The sequence below is a fragment of the Anabrus simplex genome, chromosome 5, assembly GCF_040414725.1.
Source record: "Anabrus simplex isolate iqAnaSimp1 chromosome 5, ASM4041472v1, whole genome shotgun sequence".
Taxonomy (NCBI): Eukaryota; Metazoa; Arthropoda; class Insecta; order Orthoptera; family Tettigoniidae; genus Anabrus; species Anabrus simplex.
In genome coordinates this window covers 91342017-91366411 of record NC_090269.1, presented here as the reverse complement: position 1 = coordinate 91366411, position 24395 = coordinate 91342017, and the positions used below count along the sequence as shown (strand labels likewise).

At 39.6% G+C, this 24395-nt stretch overlaps 1 protein-coding gene across 1 annotated transcript in view; it reads right to left on the bottom strand.

Annotated features, from left to right (window-relative positions):
- REPTOR-BP (REPTOR-binding partner) overlaps positions 1-24125 on the bottom strand; it is a 43157-nt gene extending 19032 nt beyond the window's left edge. Inside the window, exons 1-2 of the mRNA XM_067146985.2 lie at positions 23967-24125; positions 8297-8390 (exon numbers count right to left, since the gene is read on the bottom strand). Of these exons, the coding sequence (XP_067003086.1) occupies positions 8297-8390; positions 23967-24017 (145 nt within the window). The 5' untranslated portion in view covers positions 24018-24125. The remainder of the gene's footprint in view (positions 1-8296; positions 8391-23966) is intronic.
- Positions 24126-24395: the final 270 nt, after the last annotated feature.

Below are 24395 nucleotides of genomic sequence, written 5' to 3'. Positions count from 1 at the left end.
ATGTCCAAACAATGACATTGATTTTACCATAGGATTACATCAGTTCCTAATATTTTCCCCATTATACAAGAAGATTTTAAAGAATTATTTTATTATTCATTTAAGATTCCACATTATACACAAGTAAGAACATTCTAAAGCCATAAGCTTCACCCGGACTAAGAAAAAGTTCCACTTTGAACAAGTTGTACTGTATCATGATTCACGTTCAGAAATTTCTACTGATGAAAGGGAGGATTTGACAATCTCGTTAAGATGTTTCTGCAGGGCAAAAGGAAAAAGAATGTGTTAAATGAGAAACCTACAACTATCCAATAGGTATATTGAAACACTCAATGCTCTTTTTCCGACCTGCGTGAATTTTATGTTGTGCATATACGGGTGTATCTACCAGTTTTGAAAATGAAAGGAGAGTATTAAAGATGTGAAAAACACAAGAGAACAAATATAAAACCTTTTCTACCAAGACTTATAAAATAACAGAATATTAAAAGGTGTAAAAAACCATGAGACAATAAATATGAAAACATCTGCACTATAGCCCATGAAAGTATCAACGTATTATTGTAGGTCACATTCATTCTAAAACAAAAGTAATGTTGAACTGTTAGTTGAAGCCTTATATTTTGGACCAGTGGGTTTATTAAGCATTATTTCCTGGTCATATTCTTCAGCCTGAATTACTTGGAGGTTACATTTGCCCATTTGTGAGAGAATGGCTCTGGTTGCCATCCTGAACATGACAACACTTTGGCAATACCTGGTATTGGTTTGGACCAACTTAAATCGAAGGAGCAAACTGCGTGTTGTAGCTGATGATAGTGTTGTGTGAGTTGCAGGATTGCTGCGGACATTACAAACACCTAGTCCCCGAGCTAGGGGAATTAACCATGTAAGGTTAAAATTTCTGACCCAGCCAGGAATCAAACTCGGGGGTATCTGAACCGAAGGCAACTACGCTGACCGTTCAGCCAAGGAGCTGGACAGCTGTCTATTGAAAGATGAGCTTCTAATTGAAGAAGGTGAAAAGACAAACTAATACTGTACAGTGATTGTGTTGACCAGAACAAGAATTTCACAATTATTTCATTATTGTGTGTACATGATGGATAGCAGTTGGTTCGAACAAATTAAGCATATATTTCTTGTGCAAGGTCATACCTTCCTTCCAATGCCAACTTTGAAATCAGAGAGAGAAACTGAAAAGGAAAACACAAGTGGTTTAGACTCCTGAACAGTGGGCTGATTTGATAAGGAAGAGTCGTGTTAAGAAAGACGGAATATTTTAAAGATCTCACAAACTTAAATACGATGTTGATCAAGCAAAATGTGAATATGGAAAAGGAAAAAGTTGACATAAAAAACGCATCTCAATCTCAATTCACAGGAGGGCAATTCTAAGGTGCATGTAAAGTAAGCTTTTAGTGGCATAGCTGCAGAGGACATTATAAGCTTACAGAGAGGAAAGGGAAAGTGTCCTCTCCTACATGATATTATGTAGGATGATAAAGTTAAGACAAAATATGGCATTATAATACTAATGAAGTTTGTAACTCCCGTGTACCCAGCATTCAGTCAGATGCCAATGAAAGCCATGGTCCAAATGTTAAAGATACAGAGTAATGCAGAGTGCAATTTGTAATATTTTCTGTATTATAGTGTGTAATTTTGCCTGCTGTCATTTCTTGATGGATGCAGTACTTTTTCATCCATCACTTGGCACAGGCCAGAGTAAAGTGTAGCTTCCACCGAGGTCCCAGTCTCATCCATGGCTGTGACTATATGAAAGCTGCTGTGGTATGGGTAGTGCTGAGTAATGACATTCAGAGCATGACTAGTGCATCTGAGTGTTATGAATGATGCTGCTCATAGGGTCAGTCATGCTGCACTAGTACTTTCTGACCCAGTGAGGAAGCAATGGCAAACTACCTCACTCCTCATCTTGCCTAGTACGCCTCATTTTGGTGCTGCCATTGGTTTTTGGGGTTTCCTTATAACCACATAACGTTTGGTGGTGCTATTTGAGGATCCAACCAGCCTCTGGGCTGAAGACCTAACAGACAGACACAGTGTGTAATTGGAACAGTGACTTCTATTGGTTTGCCACTTTATTTTATAATTAATCACTTATTTTTTTTTTTTTTTTTGCTATGGGCTTTACGTCGCACCGACACAGATAGGTCTTATGGCGACGATGGGATAGGAAAGGCCTAGGAGTTGGAAGGAAGCGGCCGTGGCCTTAATTAAGGTACAGCCCCAGCATTTGCCTGGTGTGAAAATGGGAAACCACGGAAAACCATTTTCAGGGCTGCCGATAGTGGGATTCGAACCTACTATCTCCCGGATGCAAGCTTCACAGCCGCGCGCCTCTACGCGCACGGCCAACTCGCCCGGTAATCACTTATTATAGTTACATGACCTGTCATTTGGAGAAAGACAGACATATACTAGAATCCTTACTAATATCAATAATACTTAGGTATACCACTGGTAAGTTTAATAAAAAGCTTATTTATCTCCAAATGTGTTCCAGTTGGGATAGGTAGTTCTTCCATTGAGTCCCTCAATTGTCTAAGAGGACATAAAAATGAAAATAGACCTGAGTTAATGAGGCACTTCCAGGCATCTTAGAAACTTGAAACTTGGTACCAGCGAAGCTGATGACTTCCAGGATTCCTAAGAAAAATCTAAAATTCTCAAAATTCCCAGAGGAGGCCAGGCTGGGGATTTTCAAAATTTGGACTCAGCATAAGAATGCAAGTTTAAATATTTCTTTCACCCAGTCATATGTATTTATCCAAAGCAATGACCTATAGTTTTCACTGGCTTAAAAGTTTCCTGAAAGTCCAAATTAAGTTATAACATCAAACCCTGAGAAAATGTTGCAAGAATTTTTTGAGATATTAAGGATACTAATAAAAGGAACTGGATGTGAAGCGATCTGTACAAATGTAAATAGACATGAATTAATGAGGCATTTCCAGGCATCCTACAAATTTAAAAAATTTGTACTAGAGAAGTTCAAGCCCTCAGGATCCTTAAAAAAATGGAATATTCCCACAATTCCCGGAGGGGGCTAGGCTGGGTGAGAATTTCAAACTTGGGGCTCAGCATAAGAACACAAATCTTTTCATGTTTCCTGAAAGTCCAAATAAAGTTTTAATATCAAACCCTGAGAAAATACTTACCTCCCCCAACCTCTTAGGGGATGTTATTCAAATTTATATGTACACGGTTATTCTAAGAACTTTATATATAAAAAAATTCATCCTATATACTTCCATTCATCCTCCTCAATATCTCAAAAATATTCCTCAACACCTTCTCGGGGTTTGATGTTAAAAATTAATTTGGACTTTCAGAAAAATTATAAGCCCACGAAAACTATAGGTCATTGCTTTGGAGAAAATGATCAGACTGAGTGAAGAAATGCTTATACTAATATTCTTAAGTTGAGCCCCAATTCTGAAACCCCCACCCAGCATGGCTCCCTTGGGGAATTTGGGGAATTTCTGAATTTTCTAGGGAACCTGAGGACATCAGCTTCTCTGGTTGTTTGTTTGTTCAACCCTTGTCCCATTTCCGTACGGGGTAGGGTATAAGTTCAGATGAATCTGTTGTGGCGGGTTTTTAAGACAGGATGTCCTTTTTGACGTCAACCTCATCAGAGGAGTTAATGAAGTAAAATGAATGACGTGATATGAGATAGTAGGAAGGGTGAGGGTGAAACCCCGTGCTGGCACATAGCCTACTCCTGTCGAATAGCACCAAGCGGTCTGCTCAAGGCTTAACGTCTCCATCTGGCAAACAAATCACCATCAACAGCATCACATACCCTCACTCTATATGAACACTGCGGATAGGTTTGGAATTTAATCCAGGCTTTTGGTACGCAATCTAGTGATTAGAAATTGTATACCCCCACCGCCTCTAGCCTGCCGACCAACATTCTGATGGCGAAATTTTTTCGACCAAGAGGACTCGAACTCGCTAACCATGGCGTCAGATCGTTTAGACTTCAACGCCTTAACGATCGTGGCCACCAGGTGGGCTGGCATCAGTTTCTCTAGCACCAAGTTTAGTTTGTAGGATGCCTGGAAGTGCCTCAATAATTCATGTCTATTTTCATTTTTATACTTTTGTACAAATCACTTCACATCCAGTTTAATTTACTGGTATCTCAAAAATTTTCCTCAACATATTCTCAGGGTTTCATGTTAAAACTTACTTTGGACTTTCAGGAAAATCTTCAGCCCATGAAAACTATATGAAAAATATATCGGACTGGCTGAAAGAAATACTTACACCTGTGTTCTTATATTGAGCCCCAATTTTGAAACCACCCAACTAGCCTTGCCACCTTGGGGATTTTTTAGAATTTTCAATTTCTCTAGGGACTCCGAGGGTATCAATTTCTCTGGTACCATGTTTTAAGTTTGTAGGATGCCTGGGAGTACCTCATTAATTCATGTCTATTTTAATTTTTATATTTTTGTACAGACTGCATGTTAAAACTTACTTTGGACTTTCAGGAAAATCTTCAGCCCATGAAAACTATATGAAAAATATATCGGACTGGCTGAAAGAAATACTTACACCTGCATTCTTATATTGAGCCCCAATTTTGAAACCACCCAACTAGCCTTGCCACCTTGGGGATTTTTTAGAATTTTCAATTTCTCTAGGGACTCCGAGGGTATCAATTTCTCTGGTACCAAGTTTTAAGTTTGTAGGATGCCTGGGAGTACCTCATTAATTCATGTCTATTTTAATTTTTATATTTTTGTACAGACTGCTTCAAACTGAATTCCATTTATTAGTACCCTTTAACTGTGACTAGCAGTAGGAAAGAGGACTTGCCAATGTAACGAAGGATTTTCAACTTGATTGTGACTGGCAGAAAGCAAGGGTGCTTGCCATTATAATCAGAACTTCCCTACTCAACTTGAATGGCAGTAGGAAAGGTGTCCTGCCATTATAACAAAAAATCCCCAACTTGACTCTCACTGGCATAATAATGAAAACTCCCCAAGTCGATAGTGACTGGCAGTAGGCCTCCCATTGTAATCAAAACTCCCCAACTCAACTGTGACTAGTACTATGAAAGGAGATCTACCATTATAATGAAAACTACTCAACTGCTTTGAGACTGGCAGTAGCAAACAGGAGCCATCATTATACTGAAAATTTCCCAACTCGACTGTTACTGACAGTAGGAAAAGGGGCCTGCCATGGTAACTAAAAGTATAAAAAACTTGACTGTAGCTTGCAGACGAAAAAGGTGCCTGATATTATAATGAAAACACTCCAACTCTACTGTAATGATCTGTCATTATAATGTGAACTCCCTAACTCTACTGTGATTGGCAGTAGGACAGGGGGCCTGTCATTATAATGAAAAACACCCAAGTTGATTATGACTGGCTGTATGTAAGGGGGCCTGTCATGATAATGAAAACACACTAACTCAATTGTGACTGGCATACACAAAGGGGCCTCCAACACGATCGTGGCAGTCAGCAGGCAAGGAGGTATGTGGTTATAATTAAAAACTTCCTATCTCCATTGTGACCGGCAGTAGGTAAGAGTGCCTAAAATTATAAAAAAAAATCCCCAATTCGATTGTGACTGGCATTAGAAAAGGGAATCTGCCATTATAATGAAAACACCACAACTTGATTCTGACAGACAGTAGGGAAAGGGCCTGACATTATAATGAAAACTCCCCAAATGTGACTGGAAGTAGAAAAGGGGCCTGCCATTATAAAGAAAACTCACCAAAATTGATTGTGACTGGCAGTAGGCAAGGGGCCTGCTATTATAATCAAAAGTCCCATCTCGATTATGAGTGGCAGCAGGCAAGGGGGTCTGCAATTATTTACATGAGAAACAACATAAGAGAACCTCCCCATGGTGTTCCTTGGATATATATATTTTTACAAGTTGCTTTAGGTCACACTGACACTGAGAGGTCTTATGGCGACCGTGGGACAGGAAAGGGTCAGGAATGGGAAGGAAGCGGCTGTGGTCCCAATTAAGGTACAGCCCCAGCATTTGCCTGATGTAAAAATGGGAAACCTCGGAAAACCATCTTCAGGGCTGCCGATAGTGGGGTTCGAACCACTATCTCCTGAATACTGGATACTGGCCGCATTTAAGTGACTGCAGCTATCAAGCTCGGTCGGATAATATTAAGAGACATGCAATTTAATACCATCTTTCTCACAGCGTGTACAGTAATTTACCTACATATCTGTATATAATACAGAATTCTGTAGCAAAGCACAGGTACATTAGCTAGTAACTGATAAATAAGACTTGTAGAGTGTCATCTTTGTTTTCAGAGGTACCTATTCATCTATCAGCAGCCAACTTACTTGATGGTAGAATTGTGTTGCCTTGCTGATTTGGTTGTTCACTTCATGTTTTGCTAGCTTGTCTTGAGATAATGCTGCCCAAGTACTTGAGATCTAGGATGCTATCCAGCTTTGCTTCACTAAGCACGACAACTAGTTTGTCTCCTTCCTCCTACACCGCTATCACCCCTGTCTTTGTATTGATTATATTTAGGCTGTAGTTCTTGAATCATTACTCCATCTTTGCAGTCTCTCTTACAGTTTCTCTTCTGATTCATTCCAGATGGCAACATCATCTGTGAACATGATGGCTTGTAGGTCACCATGTCATCCTCTTTAAAATGACTGCATGATCCATGATGATGATGATGAATTGAAGAGGTGACAATAAACAGCCCTGCAGCACTCCTTTCTTCATTTCAAACCCGTCTGGTAAAACCACCACATACTTAAACAGCTTCTGTTCTCTCTCTACAACATTTTCACTTTGTCGATGAGACTGTCTTGCATGCACTGCCAAATTCTTACCCTTGGGACAATGTCATAGGCTTTCTCAAAGTCCAAAAATACTACAAACAGAGGCTTCTTCTTCTCCCAGCATTTGTTCATCAGCATTGTAATTGCAAAGATGAGGTGTGCAGTTGCCCTTCATGGCCAAAAACCAATGCGTTCTTCCTCTTCCAATATTTTCAGACCATTAGAGAGCAGCATAATGCCCACCTGGTGACTATGATCATTACGGCATTGAAGTCTAAACGGTCTGACACTGAGGTTAGCCGGTTCGAGTACCGTTGGTCGAAAAACATTTCACCATCAGAATGTTGGCCGACAGGGTAGGGGAGGTGGGGGTATTCAATTTCTAATCACTAGATCGCATGCCAAAAGCCTGGATTAAATTCAAAATCTCTCTACAGTGCTCATATAGAGTGAGGGCATATGATGCTGTTGATGGTGATTCGTCCATCGGATGGAAACGTTAAGCCTTAAGCAGACCCCTTGGTGCTATTCGACAGGAGTAGGCTATGTGCTGGCACTGGGTTTCACCCTCTCTCTTCCTACTATCATATATCCCGTCATTCATTTAATCTCATTAACTCCTCTGATGAGGTTGACATCAGGAAGGGCACCTAGTCATAAAAACCCACCATGACAGATTCATCTCACCTCTTCCCTGACCCCGTAGAGAAACGGGACAAGGGTTGGACAAACAGACAGTAGCATAATACCATGATAATTAGTGCATTTACGTCTTGTTCCCTTTATTGAAAAGAGGTAAAATTATGCTCTTCATCCAATCCTCTGGGATGGCGATTTCCATCATATCGTGTTGAGCAGTCTTTACAACTGATCATGGGGTTGCTATAATTCCTGCTGCTTGCAGCAAATCCACAGCTAAGTTCACCTATGCCTACTGCCTACCTTTTCTCACGCTCTTGAATGCCTTCTCAATCTCCAGCCGTGTGATTGCTGGTTCAGTGTCTCTACTAAGCTGCCTCTGCGGATCAGTAGTAGAGTGTCAGCCTCCCGATCCCAGGACAGTGGGTTCAGACCCGGAAGAGGTAGTATTACTTTAAAAGGGTGGAAAATAGTCCATTCAACACTCCATGTTGTACGATGTCAGCATGAAAAAGATCTTTGGTGACACATTTGTTGTTTACCCAGAAAAATTCATTAAAATTCAGTCAGCCATAAATGCCCAAAACAGATTCGGTTCACTCTGCCATCTAGTAGGTCTAGAGTAAAAGGGAACATCGAAACTAACAAGGAGACAGCCAGATGGCATCAAATTAAAATGTCTGAACATGGTAGCTGAGGCCATATGAGTATTAGATTATTAGTGTCTCGACTTGGCCGATGTTGTTATTACTCATTCTATACCACAAGACTGCATAATCTCATTATTTTGTTCACTCCCATGTGTTTGCATGGTCAGTACTCACCCAGTTTAGCCTTCATATCCACTTTCTCAGCCGCCTTTCTACCAGGTTTTCGGCCTCGCTTGCCGCTCTCCTTCCGGTCAGTGCGAGTCACCTCCTGAAAGTAAACATCAAAGAGTACTGCAGTTGAGATAGAACATGTGGGAGTTCAATCATTGCCTGAAAGACTATTGCATCCCTAATTTTCAAACGAATGAGGAATCTGACATCCTCAAAAATGACTGTTTCCACTGAAAATTACTTCCTACTGTAAACAACGACGTCTTTATTCCTCTCCAGAAAAGATATGGCTTTAAATGTTAACAAGTAGTTAGTGAAAACCATAATTTAAAAAATCTTATTGTTTTAAACTGAAAACCGATTTAAATAGGAAAATCTAAATTGCATGGCATTTTTTTCATCATAGCACATTCATCCTTATACAGTAAAAAATCTTGTTAACACAAACTCTAAGGGATTGGAAAAACATGAGTTTGTGTTAAAAGTTTGTATTTTACTCTTCAGGATAATATTCACATCATTAGTGTTACATACTTATTATGAGCAACAACAAATTTACAGTAACAGCAATGTTTTACTTTTCCATGTAGTATCAACAATAACAATTGTCAAAACGCAATACAGCACTTTTCTGAAAATGAACGCTTGCTACTGAACATGAGTGATATCTGAAACCATCTCTTTTCAGTTTTTACTCGGTTAATTTATAACTCTTAGGTTCTTCAGTCTGCCAAAACTAATTTTGATGAAATACATTTATAAACTATCTGAAAAAGAAAACACACGATAACAGAATTATACTTGAATAAAGAATTAAAGTACAATTAAGTTACATGTTTTGTTCTAGAAAGAACATCATTAAATTCTATCAAATCACACTCAAATATACTTAGAAATGTATAAACATTTATGTTAACTTCTATTTTAACCCTTAAACACTCAAATTTTGGAACTTATCTTCATGAAAATAGACCCAGTGTGTAACTGGAAACTACTCCAGATAATGATGATCTTAACAAAGTTTTCACTGCTCTCCACTCTAGCATAGAATGCAAGCTATTGCACTACCGTTACTCTGTCGTTGGCGTGATACCAGCTGGCTAGTCAGTCCATTGACCATCTGCCATGCCACACTCCCTGACCTGGCTAGGTCAATAACACAATGTAGTTTTCTTTTTACTTCTAGCACTCGTAAATTTAGTTTATTATTATTATTATTATTGTAAATTAAGTTTTTAAATCTGGAGTGGAAATTTAGTTTTGCTAGGCCAATTACATGGCATTGTAGGTTGTTACTTGACATTTGAGTTCATTCAAATTATGCTAACATTTTATTTTTATAGTTTGATTTTGGCCTACAAGGGACCAAGGGGCTTATCTTAACTCTTAGCTGTGGTCTTCTGCCTTTTCTTTGTGGCCAGTACGCTTTCATTTTCTGGTTGTATGCTTGCTTCCTTCTATCCGTCCACTTAGATCTGGTGGTCCCAGTACTCCTTTTGCTTGTGTGAGAGACCGTGGGAAGACTCCCTGTTAGATGGCTTCTCGGTATTGAGATTGGTTCTCTGTGGTCTGTAATGGGATCTACAGTTCCTCTAGGTCTGATTGTACTGAAGTCATCCACTTGGTCTTGGAAGCCTTTCCTCTAAATGTAACTGTGAGGATTCTGTTGGTGAGCCTGTAGGGTTTCAGGGGGGGTCATGTGCCCGTAGAAGGTCAGTCGCTTTTTCCTCATACACGTCACTATATCTTCCTGATGTTCGTAGAGCTTGTTGTTGTGCCTAATCCTGCAGGTGCCATCCTCCTGTCTTATGGGTCCTAGTATCCTCCTCAAGATCTTCCTCTCTTTAAGTTCTAGTTTCCTGAGTGAACCCTTTCGATCATCAAGAGGCACCCAAGAGGCATAGAGTACAGAGGGTCTTACTACTGAGTTGTAGTGCTTCACCTTTAGGTTCTTGGAGGTGTAGATGCTTTTACAGGAATGATAGGCCCTCTCTAAGTTGGTGCACCTGGTGTCTATGGCCAAAGTTTTTCTCTTGCTTGCCGAGATCCATTCTCTCTAAGTACTTGACGGCAGGAAATTTACTTATCATGCTGTTTCCTAGTGGTATTGTACAGGGTGATTAATTTGAAAATACAGAGCGGAGTGCTGAGGATTAGGTGCGCTGGGAAGCGGAGACAGCAGGCGCAGTGCCCGCCATGACAAGCAGGCACAGTCGGCTCAAAGAAGCAGCATGGTTACGCCTATAGAAACTAAACGAAACTGAACTCGCCGGCTACATAGATGCTCTGGAAAAATAAGTAAATGAATAAACAAATAAATCAACTAGGAAATTAAACTGAATTCGCCAGTAACAAATAAATATATAAACAAATAAATAAATCAACTGGGAAATTAAACTGGACTCACCAGTATTTACAGACGATGCTGAAAGTGATCTCCTTCAGCTGCAATGCAAGCTTCACATCTTGTAATGAGATTTCGAAACACAGTTTGTAGTTCATGGACACCGATAGAACACACAATGTTCCTAATTTCAGTTTTTAATTCTTCTGCAGTTCAAGGATTATTCCTGTAAAGTTTTCCTTTAAGATTTCCCCATAGATAAACATCACATGTGCTTAAATCAGGCAAACGAGGGGGGCCATAAGCCTTTACTGATGATCTGATCATCATCGAATATTTCCCGTAACCGTCACATAGAGCTACGCGCTGTATGGGCCGTTGCATTATCCTGCTGGAAATAGCCGTACCTTCTCTCTTCTTCAGTCAGTTCAGCAAAAAATGGTTCCAGAATGTTGTGAATATAACGGTCAGAAGTAATCGTGTCCTGAAAATAATATCGGACCGATAATTCATCGGGCACTGATAGCGCACCACACACCCACCTTCACATTGTGCAGAGGTCTCGGCTGTAAAATGTGCGGGTTGTCTGTATCCCAGATTCTATTGTTCTGTGAATTGACATATCTACTCAAATGAAACAAGGCCTCGTCGCTCATAAAAAGAAAGTTCGGATCCACAACACCGTCGTGGACACTATTTATTAGCCAATTGCAAAATCGTATTCTTGCATTGAAATCTGTAGGCAGTATGTTATGGACTGAATGAGTCTGATAAGATCGTAAACGTAACAATTTTGTTGCATTACGTGCTGAAGAAGGTGAAATACCACTTTCCTGAGCTAATCTCCGAAGCGACTTATGTGGACTGACCTGGAGTCTTGCCTGTATATCTTCTAACCTCTCTTGTGTGAGAGCTGTTATCCTTCGCTTCTTTTTCTTATTGCTTATGGAACCAGTACTATGTCACTTGTAAACGAGCTGATACACGTAACGTTTTGATGGTACTGTCGCACCAGGAAATTGTCTACGGAATTTTCGAAGGCACCTTTTAACTGGTTTCTTCTTCTTGTGCAAATAACACTCGACCAAAAATATTCTTTTCTATATAGTCATGATAATAACCTCACAACACACCTTAAAAGTCCAATATTTTCTAACTAACTGAGGGACAGAGTGCTAAACAGCTGTGCATTGCAGTGAACACTTCTTATCTCGCCGTGTTGACAGAAACCATATGGCGCTCGCTCGGGACTTTCCACAGCATGTGAGAAGAAGTCGCAACACTTAAAATATTCTCCCTGTAGAAGGAGCTTGGTTTATATTAGTGTTGAACTCCGTCTTTTCTATGTTGACCCTCAAGCTGGTTTTTGCTGCAATACTGCAGAGGCTCTGTACTAGGCGAGTAGCCTCCTCCATGCTGCTGGCCACTATGGTGAGATCAGCAAAAGGCTAGACAGGGTACACTGAGTTTGTCTTTCTTGTACCCAAGCTTCAGTCCTGCTTCTGATGACAATGTGGCAGTCCAATCCCAGATGATCTTCTCTAGCACACAGTTGAAGAGGATGCAAGAGAGGCCATCTCCCTGTCTGGATGAGAAAGCTCTCAGAGAGCTCATCCCTGAACTTGACTTTGGAGGTGGTGTTCTTAAAAGTAGCTCGGAACAATCTAGTGGTCTTCTCATCTAGGCCTAGTTCCCGCAGGGTAAAGAAGAGGGTCTATCTGTCTACTGAGTCATATGCCTTTAGGAAATTCACCACAAAGGTTACTCAGGGATCTCTCCCTCAGCTCCTATATGCGAGGATGGTCTTGAGATTTTGTATCTGCTCTGTGAAGGACCTACTGATGCGGAAACCAGTTTCCACCGAGCTGGGAGTCCAGCTGTTCGGTGACTCTAGTTAGCAGGGCACTACAGAAGATCTAGTAGGTTAAAAGCAACAGGGAGATGCCTCTGTAGTTATTGAGGTCAGTCTTACTTCTCTTCTTATGTAATGGATGGACACAGCTGAGGTCCATCCCACTGGCAAGACCTCTGTTCTCCATATGCCTTGGATGATCTGGGTGAGACTCTGCAGGGACTGTTCATCTACATACTTCCACATCTCTGCAACTATACCATCTTCACCTGAGACCTTGTTGTTCTTGAGGCCCTCAATGTTCTCCTCTATTTCTTCCCTGTTGGGTGGTACAGAGTCTTAGTTCCTGATAAACGGCTCGATGAAGGTCAGTCTCTCTTTAGGTTCTTCTCCATTGAGGAGTTTCTGGAAGTACTCTGCAAAGGTGTTGATGCAGTCTTTGTTGTTCATTTGGAGCTTCCCATCTGGCCCTTGGAGATGTACAGTGGGGGCCATGTAAAAGGTGGCCTGTTTCTTGAGTCCCCTGTAGAGATCTCTTGAATTGTTTCTCTTGAAGTCCTCTTCTGCCTGTTGTCGTTCCTTTTGGTTTTGCGGATGATGCTTGCTATTGTGTTTCTTTGCTCGATGGTTAGGCTCATCCCTGCACTGGTTCCACTTGATGCAGGCTCTGATCGCACTCTGTGGTCCAGCAGGGGTGCTTCCTTTGTTAGATGAAGCAGGGATGGTTTCTTGAGCACCATCCAGTAGAGCCTTTTGTAGTGTAGGCCACCCTTGTTTCTATGCATTCCTCTCAAGGTTGGTCTGGAAGTCACAATGCTCATCACTCAGTCGGTGGGTGCTGAATCTAGGCATCCTCGAGATCTTTGGGGTTTTGGGTGGTCTTCTCAAGGGTTGTAGGTTGGTCTTCACTAGGGAGAGATAGTGGTCAGAGTCGAGGCTGGCTCCTCTCAAGACTTTGACATTCTGTATTTCCCTGTGGTATCTCCCGTCAATAGACACATGGTCTATCTAAAATTCACCAGCATGTGATTTTGACTCTTCCTAGCTATTATTATTATTATTATTATTACAATTTAAATTGTTTTTGAAAACTATTTAGGGGTTGTCTAATGAGCTGTTAATGGGCTGGCTAGTTGTCTTTTAATTTTCTGTTGCTTTTTGTTTTGAAAGAAAAAGTCTGTAGATGGACAGGGAATAAAATATGAAAGGCCCCAACTACATCTTTATGTTTTACCCATTTTTGCAGTATGATTTTCCAAGAAACCTGCCACTTCATTTTTAAAATTTTTATTAAATCCTCTTAACCAGAGTTTTCAAATGGCATAAAAATGATTAGAATCGGCCTGGTAGAACTCTAGAAACAAGTGTTAATGTATGGAGCCTTAGCCTTTTGTATACCAGGTGAATCAGCTGCCCCTACCAATAATGTTTTATGCAAGCTGCAGTTTTATATACGTCCTGAAAAATCCTTCCTTCCAATATGCACAGAAAACATAGTAAAATGTATATCTTTGTATTTATAGCCTACAAAAAAAAAAAAAAATAGGAAGCTGTTGTGCCATAATATTATTAAATAATAGAAACCACGAGTAGAAACTGGAAGTCAGAGAGAGAGAGAGAGAGAGAGAGAGGAGCGTTCTCAGGAAGATCTCAGGTTTGGTAAAGGAAGATGAAGAATTCCGTAGACAGCACAATTCCGAGCTCTATGAACATATAGAGCTTCTCTGATTGAGCTAAGAAAAGGATAGTAGCTTTCTAAGGCCATATAGTAAGACTGCCCCCCCCCTCCCCCCCCCCGAAGGTCCGACCTGTTCATCTTCTGGCAGAAGATTCGTACCACTTGGCTGACAGAAAATGAAAAGGACATTAAAGAACTGGGAATATCAGATCTTTCAGACAGTCTGTACTGCATACCCTTAAAGAAGTAGATGGATTTTAGGAAAAGCCCCGGCATACCATTAAAGAAGTCCATGGATTTTGGGAAAAGCCCCGGCATACCATAAAAAGAAGTCCATGGATTTTAGGAAAAACCCCAAAGAAAGCTACCCCCTGAACAGATGACTGGTTTTCTTTCCTAGTGGCTTTACGTCGCACCGACACAGATAGATCTTATGGCGATGATGGGATAGGAAAGGCCTAGGAGTTGGAAGGAAGCGGCTGTGGCCTTAATTAAGGTACAGCCCCAGCATTTGACTGGTGTAAAAATGGGAAACCACAGAACACCATCTTGAGGGATGCCAACAGTGGGATTCGAACCCACTATCTCCCGGATACAAGCTCACAGCCGCACGCCCCTAACCGCACGGCCAACTCGCTCGGTCTGAACAGATGAAAGAAAGGAGTTACACTGGCAGAAAATGCGAAGATCAAAGCCCAACAGTTGAACAAACGTGGTCCAAAGTAGGCTCATTCGAACCAAGAAGGAGAAGAAGAAGAATCCATGAATGTGCTATCTAAATGATCTGATATGCAAATAAAAAGCCTGTGAAAAACTGTGCATAAACCATGTTAAAACTATCACACAAGTTGTAATCTACATATATTGTGTTGTAGAATAGTATAGTATAGATGGTAGGAGCAAGCCAAAAACCTGGGTGTGCCAGTTTAGAGCCCGGGTCAGGGATACACTTTTATTTTGTATTTATTTAGTTTTTACTGGTTTTTAATGCACATGAAATATCCTCTTTTATGCACACTTTCAGTGAATTATACTGTATGTGGCTCTAAGAAGGGCTGATATGTCATAAGGGTCAGATGAAGACAGGACCGGTAGTGGGGGGAGGGACCAAACTGCACTAGACTGGTTAGTTACGTTAGCAAGTGCTTAAAGTGATGACTTGCTAGGTTTATGCACATTTGGGCATGCCAGTGAATGGATATTCTAGTGCACTGTAACTGTGGAAAGTCTTTGCAGTTGGATGTCACCACCTGTGTTACTGATGTGCAGGTTTCGGCAATAAGTTGTTGAAGGTGCTCGGGACTTTCTGGCTCCTGTGCGTTAACTGTTCGTTTCAAATGTCCCCACAGGAAAAAGTCTAATGGTGTTAAATCCGGTGATATGATGGGCTCAGGGACAGGTCCTTCTTGTCGTACCCATTCTTCTGGACGTACCTCACTCAGATGGTTACGGATGGCTAATTTTCAATGTGGTGGAACTCCATCCGGTTGAAACCACATTCTCCAAGTTGCACATCTTCCAGCTGAAGAGGGAAGTTATGGTGTAAAAGGTGCAGGTAGCATACACCTGTTAAATGGCCCTCAAAGAAATACAGTCCAATACAGTGATCACTCAAGATTCCACACCATTCATTCAGTCCCCATTGCACCCAGTGGGTACTGTTAGCATTCCAAACGTGCATGTTGTGGCAGTTGATGGTGCCATTATTGTGGAATAGTGATATGTCCCAGAAAAGCATTGTCGACAGGAATGCTGCATTATTATTTTCCAGACTGCCTATGACAGAAAATAATTTGTGCTTTGAAATCCTGTCCATGGAACTCCTAGTTTAGCTGTAGGTGGTATGGGTGATATTTAAACACATGCATTATTTGTAGTATGGAAACCTGGCAGATGTATACCTGTTGTGCAATTGCCTTTGTACTCATGTGTGGGTTATTGTGATCTGTGTCCAGGACAGCCTCCTCATTCTCATCAGATGTTACAGTCTTCTCTCAGCTAGGTTATATTGTCTGAAGTACCCCTATTGTTCATAAACGTCTTTCAACACTGTGAAAAGTCTTTGCAGTTGGATGTTCACCACCTGTCTGGATACCTTTCCTAATACATAGTGCCTGCAACTTTTATATTTTCATTCTTTTACAACCTGTACACCATTTTTTAAAATGTATTTTGAAAATGCAATAAAATGCTAAATTTAGACTAAAATGTAATATCAATGTGAAACCAATGATTTTTTTGAAATAAACTTTGTTTATGTTTTCCTCCTTCTTCTGGAAACTTAAACACAGAGTCTTGCATCCTTAAACTAGTTTTCCCAAAGCGCTCCGTGAAGTATTTGGAGTCCTATTCAACAATGTAGATGCTGAAAGATATTTTAGTAAATACAATTTAAATTGTAAGTGGTAGGAGAACATGAATGACAGGACAAAATATATGTTCTATGATCTCCTTTGATAATGTCATGGAATCAAAAGTATGACAAGATAATTTTTTATATTTTTGTTATTATTATTTTGATCAATGTACATTTGTTTTTTCTACATCATGCTTAATAGCCTTTCAGAAACGCCACTCTGACATGTACATCTATGTTTTTGGTGAGTACACTTTTTCTTTGTCAAAATGATACACGTTTACTTATACTTACTTTCTCCAGGTCAAGTGCACTATGCTTAAATTTAATGACACTAATATGACACAGTATCTATAATTTTGACCATAATGGCCACCAATGGTCCGTATTAACGTAAATCACTGTACAGTACTTTCTTTATGTATTTGACGTATTAGCAAATATACTAGGTTTTGAATTGTATTGACAAGGGAGATCTTTAAATAATTTATAACACTAATACGACTTGCCAATATATTTAGTAACATTTCTTTTCTTCAATTTTAGATTTTAAAAAAATTAATAACATTTAGTCCAGAGTAGTGGAAAGAGTCCCTTGAGAACAACAGTTTACATATCTGCAGAACCAAAATTGAATATATGGTTTATAATTTTGATCCTACCAAAATCTGCACACCAAATGAAGATCTCATGTTTTTTTATTATTTTATTATTATTTATTGGTGACAAAAGGTCCCATGAGCCTCTGGCTCGTGATAGGGACAATACAGTACATACTTTTTTTAAGGCGACACAATAATTATATTTCATATACAATAGCTTTTTCTGTAAAGTGACAAGTACATTTTTGGATAACTAAGACATTGCTTTTGTTTTCTTTTTTATATGTTAGGATCATAGTTTTCCAGAAGTATATTCAGATATTGCATGGCTGTAATATATTAAATATGGACAATATATATATTATTGTATTAAATAAAGCAAGTTATACAGAGATTATATTAAGATATCTGTAAAAGAGTAATATTCCTTCAGTTTTTTCTTAAACCATATAACCGATTTAGAGTTCTTTATAACAGGAGGCAACACATTGTATTCCCTAAACATTGATGATTCTATGCCTTTCACTCCATACTTTACTGAATTAGAGTGAGAGGGATATATCCTTAATGATCCTCTAGTTTCATATCCATGAATTTCACTAAAATGGGAGAAGTTAACAGTAGAATGGGTTAATTTCCTGTCCAGCTTATACATAAAGACTGCTGATGAAAATGCAATTTGTTTATGGAATGGCAGAATATTTGACTCTGAAAAAACTTCATGTGACAGTTTGAGGAAGGGAAATCCATACATGTTTGTTAATACTACCTGGAATAAGCAAGTTTAAGTACCTTGGATCTGTTTTCTCAAACAATAGGAAGATAGACACTGACATTATACTATACAGAACAACCACAGACTCCAGCAAATGGCACTCGCTAATTGGAGAGGTCTGGCCAGTAAAAAACGAACAGAAACTTTGAATTGCAGATATGCGCACACTGCGATGGACAGGTGGAGTCAAGTTTAAAGACAAGGTGAGGAACGGATATATCAGGGGTAGTCTAAAAGTATTCTCATTCTGTAATGGTGCAGCTCTTTTCAGCTAAAGACCCAATGGAGGAGAACTGCATGTACCTTTTTAACTATATATCAGCTTTCCTGCTAATCTTATATTTCTGGTGAACCGAAGCCTCCAAGGACAGTAGTTAGTAGCGCTAAACATGATGCTATGGAGGTGGTAGCTTTCTGTGTGGATCAGTGCTGGAGTGTCGGCTTCCAGATCCCAAGATCGTAAGTTCAAACCAGGCAGAGGTAGTTAGACATCTGAAGATCAGGAAAAAGTCAATATGACACTCCATGTTGTACAATGTCAGCACGTAAAAGATCTCTGGTGAAACATCTGGTGTTTACCAGATAAAAAGAATTAGAAACTCAGCTGCAGATTACCCAACAGAAATTTGGTTTACTCTGCCATCTGGTACAGAAAAAAGGAATTTTGAAATTGAAGTGTAAGCAGCCTAGCTGAGGTCAAATTAAAATACCTGTACATGGCAACTGAGGCCATGCGATTATTATTATTTTAGTCTAGAATTACCACCCATCACAGATAAACTATTAGAATCATAAGAACATAATTTTAACATTTGCAATCGATGAAATTAAACTATGGTGTACCGAGCTCAATAGCTACAGTCGCTTAAGTGCGGCCAGTATCCAGTATTAGGGAGATAGTAGGTTCGAACATCACTATCGGCAGCCCTGAAGATGGTTTTCTGCGGTTTCCCATTTTCACACCAGGCAAATGCTGGGGCTGTACCTTAATTAAGGCCACAGCCGCTTCCTTCCTACTCCTCGCCCTTTCCTGTCCCATCGTCGCCATAAGACCTATCTGTGTCGGTGCGACGTAAAGCAACTAGAAAAAAAAAAAAACTATGGTGTCCTTCTGAGAAATTAATTTTGATATCAGAATCATGTTTAAGAAAGTATACACACTTGATGTGCAGACGCAATTATTACATTGTGGAGTAATGTTTATCCATTCCAACGGCGAAAATAAAACACGGCAGAGCTGTAACCATCTGGCTGGCGACTGTCCATAGGGATATGCAAAAGTTAGATCTTATCAAAGAAGATACACTACAAAGGAATAAGTGGGGTGCCTTTGAATAAGAAAGCCGACCCCATATGGCTGGAAAAAAGTGAAGGAGAACAAGAAAAAGATAAAATGGCTGTGGTCACTCCTTTAAATTTACTAATACCTGACAAGAGTCTAGCGCTCTATTTACATATTATTATGTATTAGAGAAGAGATGCATAAAACATGGCCGTAGGAGCAAAAATATGTGTGTCCCAGAGTCCAATGCTTCTTCATTCACACACTCTGCTGCTTGTTTATTGATGTAGACCTCCCACGTGAAAGTATGTTTTCCCCTAATGAAACTTAAGAACTTGAGTGAGAACAAATCTTTTTTGGAACAAACTGCAAGGCTTTGGTTCGTACAAAGTGCTCAAACTCCCTCACGTGAGATGGTGAAACATCAGCGAAAAACAAAGATGTTGAATTTTATATGCAGGTTTCTCTAGTCCACTGTTTGGCCCAGTCAGCATGTCTCTTAGATCAACAACCCAGAGGCTGGTTGGATCCTCAAATAGCACGATCAAAGGTAATGCAAACACATATGATAGCACCAAATAATGAGACGTACTAAGCAAGACGAGGAGTGGGGTACTTAGCCACTGTCTTTCTCACAGGACCAAAAACAGCTATTGCAGCACAACTAACCCTATGAGTAAGACCTTCCAATATCTGGACTCTGGACCCACTAGTTATGCTCACAATGTCATGACTCAGCACCACCCATACTCACATTGTCACAGCCATAAACGAGATTGAGTTTCTTGGAAGCTACATTTTGCTGTGGCCTGTGCCAAGAGACAAGCACAAAAATAATGCATCCATCAAGAAATAGAAACAGGTCTCCAGTTACCATATCAGTATTGAAAACATGATCATTCTACCATTACTTTAGTTTTTGTTTTCTTGGAAGAAACTGTGTATTATTTTAAACCAGCTATCGTACCTATCATTGACAAGGCTGCCTCATAGATGCTTCAGTTAAATGGAGAAAAGCAATATGAGTTGCGTCTGAAGTGATAATATGCCTGAATGTTGTGGTTAAAAGTACTGCTATCACACGAAATGCTCGATGAAATGTAAAGCAGAACAAATTCTCACCTTTCATGAAAAGGACAACTGTATGCTTCCGGTCTCCCAATGCCAAGTTCGAGTGCTGGAATGACTTGGCCACAGTGTTGCGCGGAGGAATAGTAACATAAAAAAATGTACCATGAGTTTACTATCGCCCCTTGCTTAAGTTGCTGTCAGATATGCAGCATTCTGTTAAATCATATTTGCTACGTTTTAATTTTAACTTAGTGAGGTTCAAATTCTGAGCAATGTACAGACAAAACTCTTATTTTATATATATAGATTATGGCCTTCCAGTGTTCAGTCTAGAAGCCTCTGTGCATCACCTTAATCCTCTATTTCCAACTAGCTCTGTGGCCTCTTTCAGTTCCACATCTCCTATTGTTAAATCATAAAAAACTGAGTCATCCAACACTTGTCGTTTTGGTCTCCCTCTCCCTGTTTGAGAGTTCCTGAGGTCATTCTTGCCAACAACAGTTACTGTCAGAGTTGTACAGCAAACTCTTGATTATCCAGGCTAATCTCCAGACAAATTTGCGTGGATAATTGAAAACACGGATTTGTGCAATTTAATGCATAACGAAATGTTTAATAATTCTGTTTGAAAATGCTATACTGACAAACAATTAAGACATTCAATAACCACTTTTATCAATAAAGTAGGTCAATTTAAAAATTACTTACGTCTATTGTTGTTAAAACACTCTTGAGGAACAAAAGGTGAATTCTAAGAGCTTCTGTTTGCTATTTCTAATGTCTCTAACTGTCTGAACACCAATCCCATATTCATTCACTAATTTCTTTACTGCTTCTCCTTTTTCAAACTTTTCAGTTAATTCAAGCTTTTGTGTTAAAATTAAAAGCACTTTCTTTCGCTTTGTAGCCATGACTGCTATCACAGATCACCAACGAACAACTGCTATACAGTACACTGTTTCACTGTTTAGTTCTCAAACAAAGCACGCTTGCAGATGGGAGTGCACTTGAATTTCAAGCGCACAGTTCACACGTATTCAAAATACCGTGACAAAATGAAGGAAATAAAATTTTTAATACAATAAACCTTTGGGGTGCATGGATAACCCACACACCAGATAATCGGTGTGAAAAGTCAAGTGTCATTTTAGACTGCAAAAATTTGAATTTTCATATCGTGATTATTTTCCCTCTTTTTAACCTCCGGACTTTCAGCACAGTCTCCCATTAAGATCAAGTCATCAGTATACGCCAAACTGCTTATGTACTACATTTCCACCCAACTAGATCCATCTGTCATTTTATACCATTCAGTAAATGATCCATATATACTAGGAACAACACGAGTGAAAGATTATAGCCTTGTCTAATCATTGTAACTATGGTACTATGAACCAAAACTCCCTCTGTGGACCAGTGGTAGAGAGTTGGCCTTCAGATCCCAAGATAGTTGGTTCAAACCCGGCAGAAGAAGCTGGATTTTTGAAGGATGGGAAAAAAGTTCATTCGACACTCGCATGTTGCATGACGTTGGCATGTACAAGATTTCTTGTTACCTTTGGTGTTTACCCAACAAATTTAATCAAAACTCAGCCACAGATGCTCAAGAGAGATTCAGTTTACTTTGCGATCTAGGAGGCCTAGAGTAAAATGAAATGTTGAAATCCGCAAGCAAGCATGCCTGCACACAGTAGCCGAGACCATATTATTATTATTTTGAACCAAGAACTCGTTTTACTATTAGGGCCTAATTCTTTTTCTTAAAATTTGTTTTACATCACACCACACCGACACACATAGGTCTTATGTAATGAGGGTATAAGACAAGGAAAGCAGCGGCCATGGCCTTAATTACAGTCCTGGCATCTGCTTGATATGAAAATGGGAAACTATCTTCAGGTCTGCTGACAGTTGGGTTTGAACCCACTATCTCCGAAAAGTAATCTCTGAGCTTTGTAACAAAAACCATCAAACCTACTCGTTCGTTTACCATCAATTCTCAATCCAGCCTGTTGGTCAACAAATGTCTTTGTCTGTAATTACCCACCCCTGCCTTTGTTGGTGAAACCTGGTATTTACAGTGCCCTATGTCTTCTAGTACTGAATAGGCTAAAAACAAATTGCCGGGCTGAGTGGCTCAGACGGTTAAGGCGCTGCCTTCTAACCCCAACTTGGCAGGTTCGATCCTGCCTCAGTCCGGTGGTATTTGAAGGTGCTCAAATACGACAGCCCCGTGTCAGTAGATTTACTGGCACGTAAAAGAACTCCTGCGGGACTAAATTCCGACACCTCTGCGTCTCCGAAGACCTTAAAAAGTAGTTAGTGGGACGTAAAGCAAATAACATTATTATTAAAAACAAATTTGTTACTTTCATTGATCTGTCCCAGTCTCTCTCCTTGACTTTGCCAATATGAAAGGGACAGGTATGAGCGATGCTAGTGAAGCCAATCCGTATGCAGCCAGTCCGTTATGAATGGTGTGAAAGTGTTGCTCACAAGGTCAGTTGGCACGTACATCTCAGTGGGCTAGGCATACTTCTGGCTTGATGAGGAAAGCAATGGGAAACTGCCTCACTCCTCATTTCCCTTGTACGCCTCTTTGGTGATGCCTAAACCATCTATGACAGCTGTAGGTGATGCTGTTCAGGACCCGACCAGTCTTCAAGCTGACTAACATACATACATACATACATACTGGCTACATAATTATAATAGCCTATCAATAATTTAATAATATTAAATGTCTCTTTAAATGTGGTAGATTTTAAGGGAATTGTGTACGAGTATTTAGTCTCACAGAAGTTTTACAAAGTAACAGAAGACAGTGAGAAGTAATATTTTAAGACCCTTAAATACTAAAGGCACGATTAAACCTGCTATCTTGTAAACAGATGTAAACAGAAGGATGACCAACTGCCCATTGTTGACTCACTTCAATGAGTCTCTCAGCCACGAAACAAAGCCGCCTAAGCTAAACTTTTCTTGTGCAGCTAAACAACAAAGAGATAAATTACAACAAACTAGATGTATGATGTGGACTATCGTACCACTTCAACTATAATTCATTCTTTGAAGATTGTTAGATCAAACAGTTTCAAGGAAATCTACAGTTTTTGAAAATGTCATAATTATAATCCAAAATAAATGCTGGAACTAAAACAAGGAATTTTTCTACAAAGCATGAATAAGATGCCAGATGGGTACCGACAGCATTAGCTGACAGAATAAAGCCTGTACTTCACTTTTCATTCTTACTACTGTAAGTATTAAAAAAAAAGTATTCGTGCAATATTTGATAAAGTGACTACTTATTAAGGGTGCCATAATAATGCATGCTCTACGGGAGGAAAGGGACGTCATTTTTCTATATACTCGTTCGTGATGTCTTGATGCGAGGTTAACAAAGGAAAGTAAACTCCATTAATTTTACGTCGTATACTACTAGGGGACAGGCACACAAAAGATAGAGGGTAGCGCTGAAATTCATAAACTCGTAATGGACATTTTGAACAAATTGTCTATTTATGATACTCATTTCACAGTGTTGTGAAAGAAAAAGGAAAATGAAACACTCAGAATTATAAGAAGACAAACTAGGAAAGAAATCATGTTATGACACATTCTTTACATGCTTGTACAGTCAAGGTCATCCGCACACACTATTTGTTCCTTAAATATACCCAACAGTAAGCACGACAGTATCTGAGACCTACCATTTCATCATTTTCCTTCTGTTCTATCCCCTTTTCATCGAACTCCATCATCGTGCCCAGCGTTGATATATCAAAAAACAGCTTTACGGAATAACTACCACTTCACAAATGTCAACATGAACACGAACACAAGAGTTTATTTGGCAAAATGTAAACAAAGGCAACTTTCACGGACGTTCTATTTGCTATGTTATGTACACGGATTTACAAATACCAGAATTAACGAAATGTCGAATGACAGGTTTACCAACTGCATTGTCATAGACGTAATTACTGAATTTAAAGGAGATTTTAATACACAGTAAAGCAACAAAAGGCAGGAAAATGGGGTACGATTCCTTTCTAGCACATTCCGATTTTAAGGAGAAATGATATGATGCATTTTTTACAGGTGATGTGGAAAAGTCGGTTTTACGCTAGAGTATACTT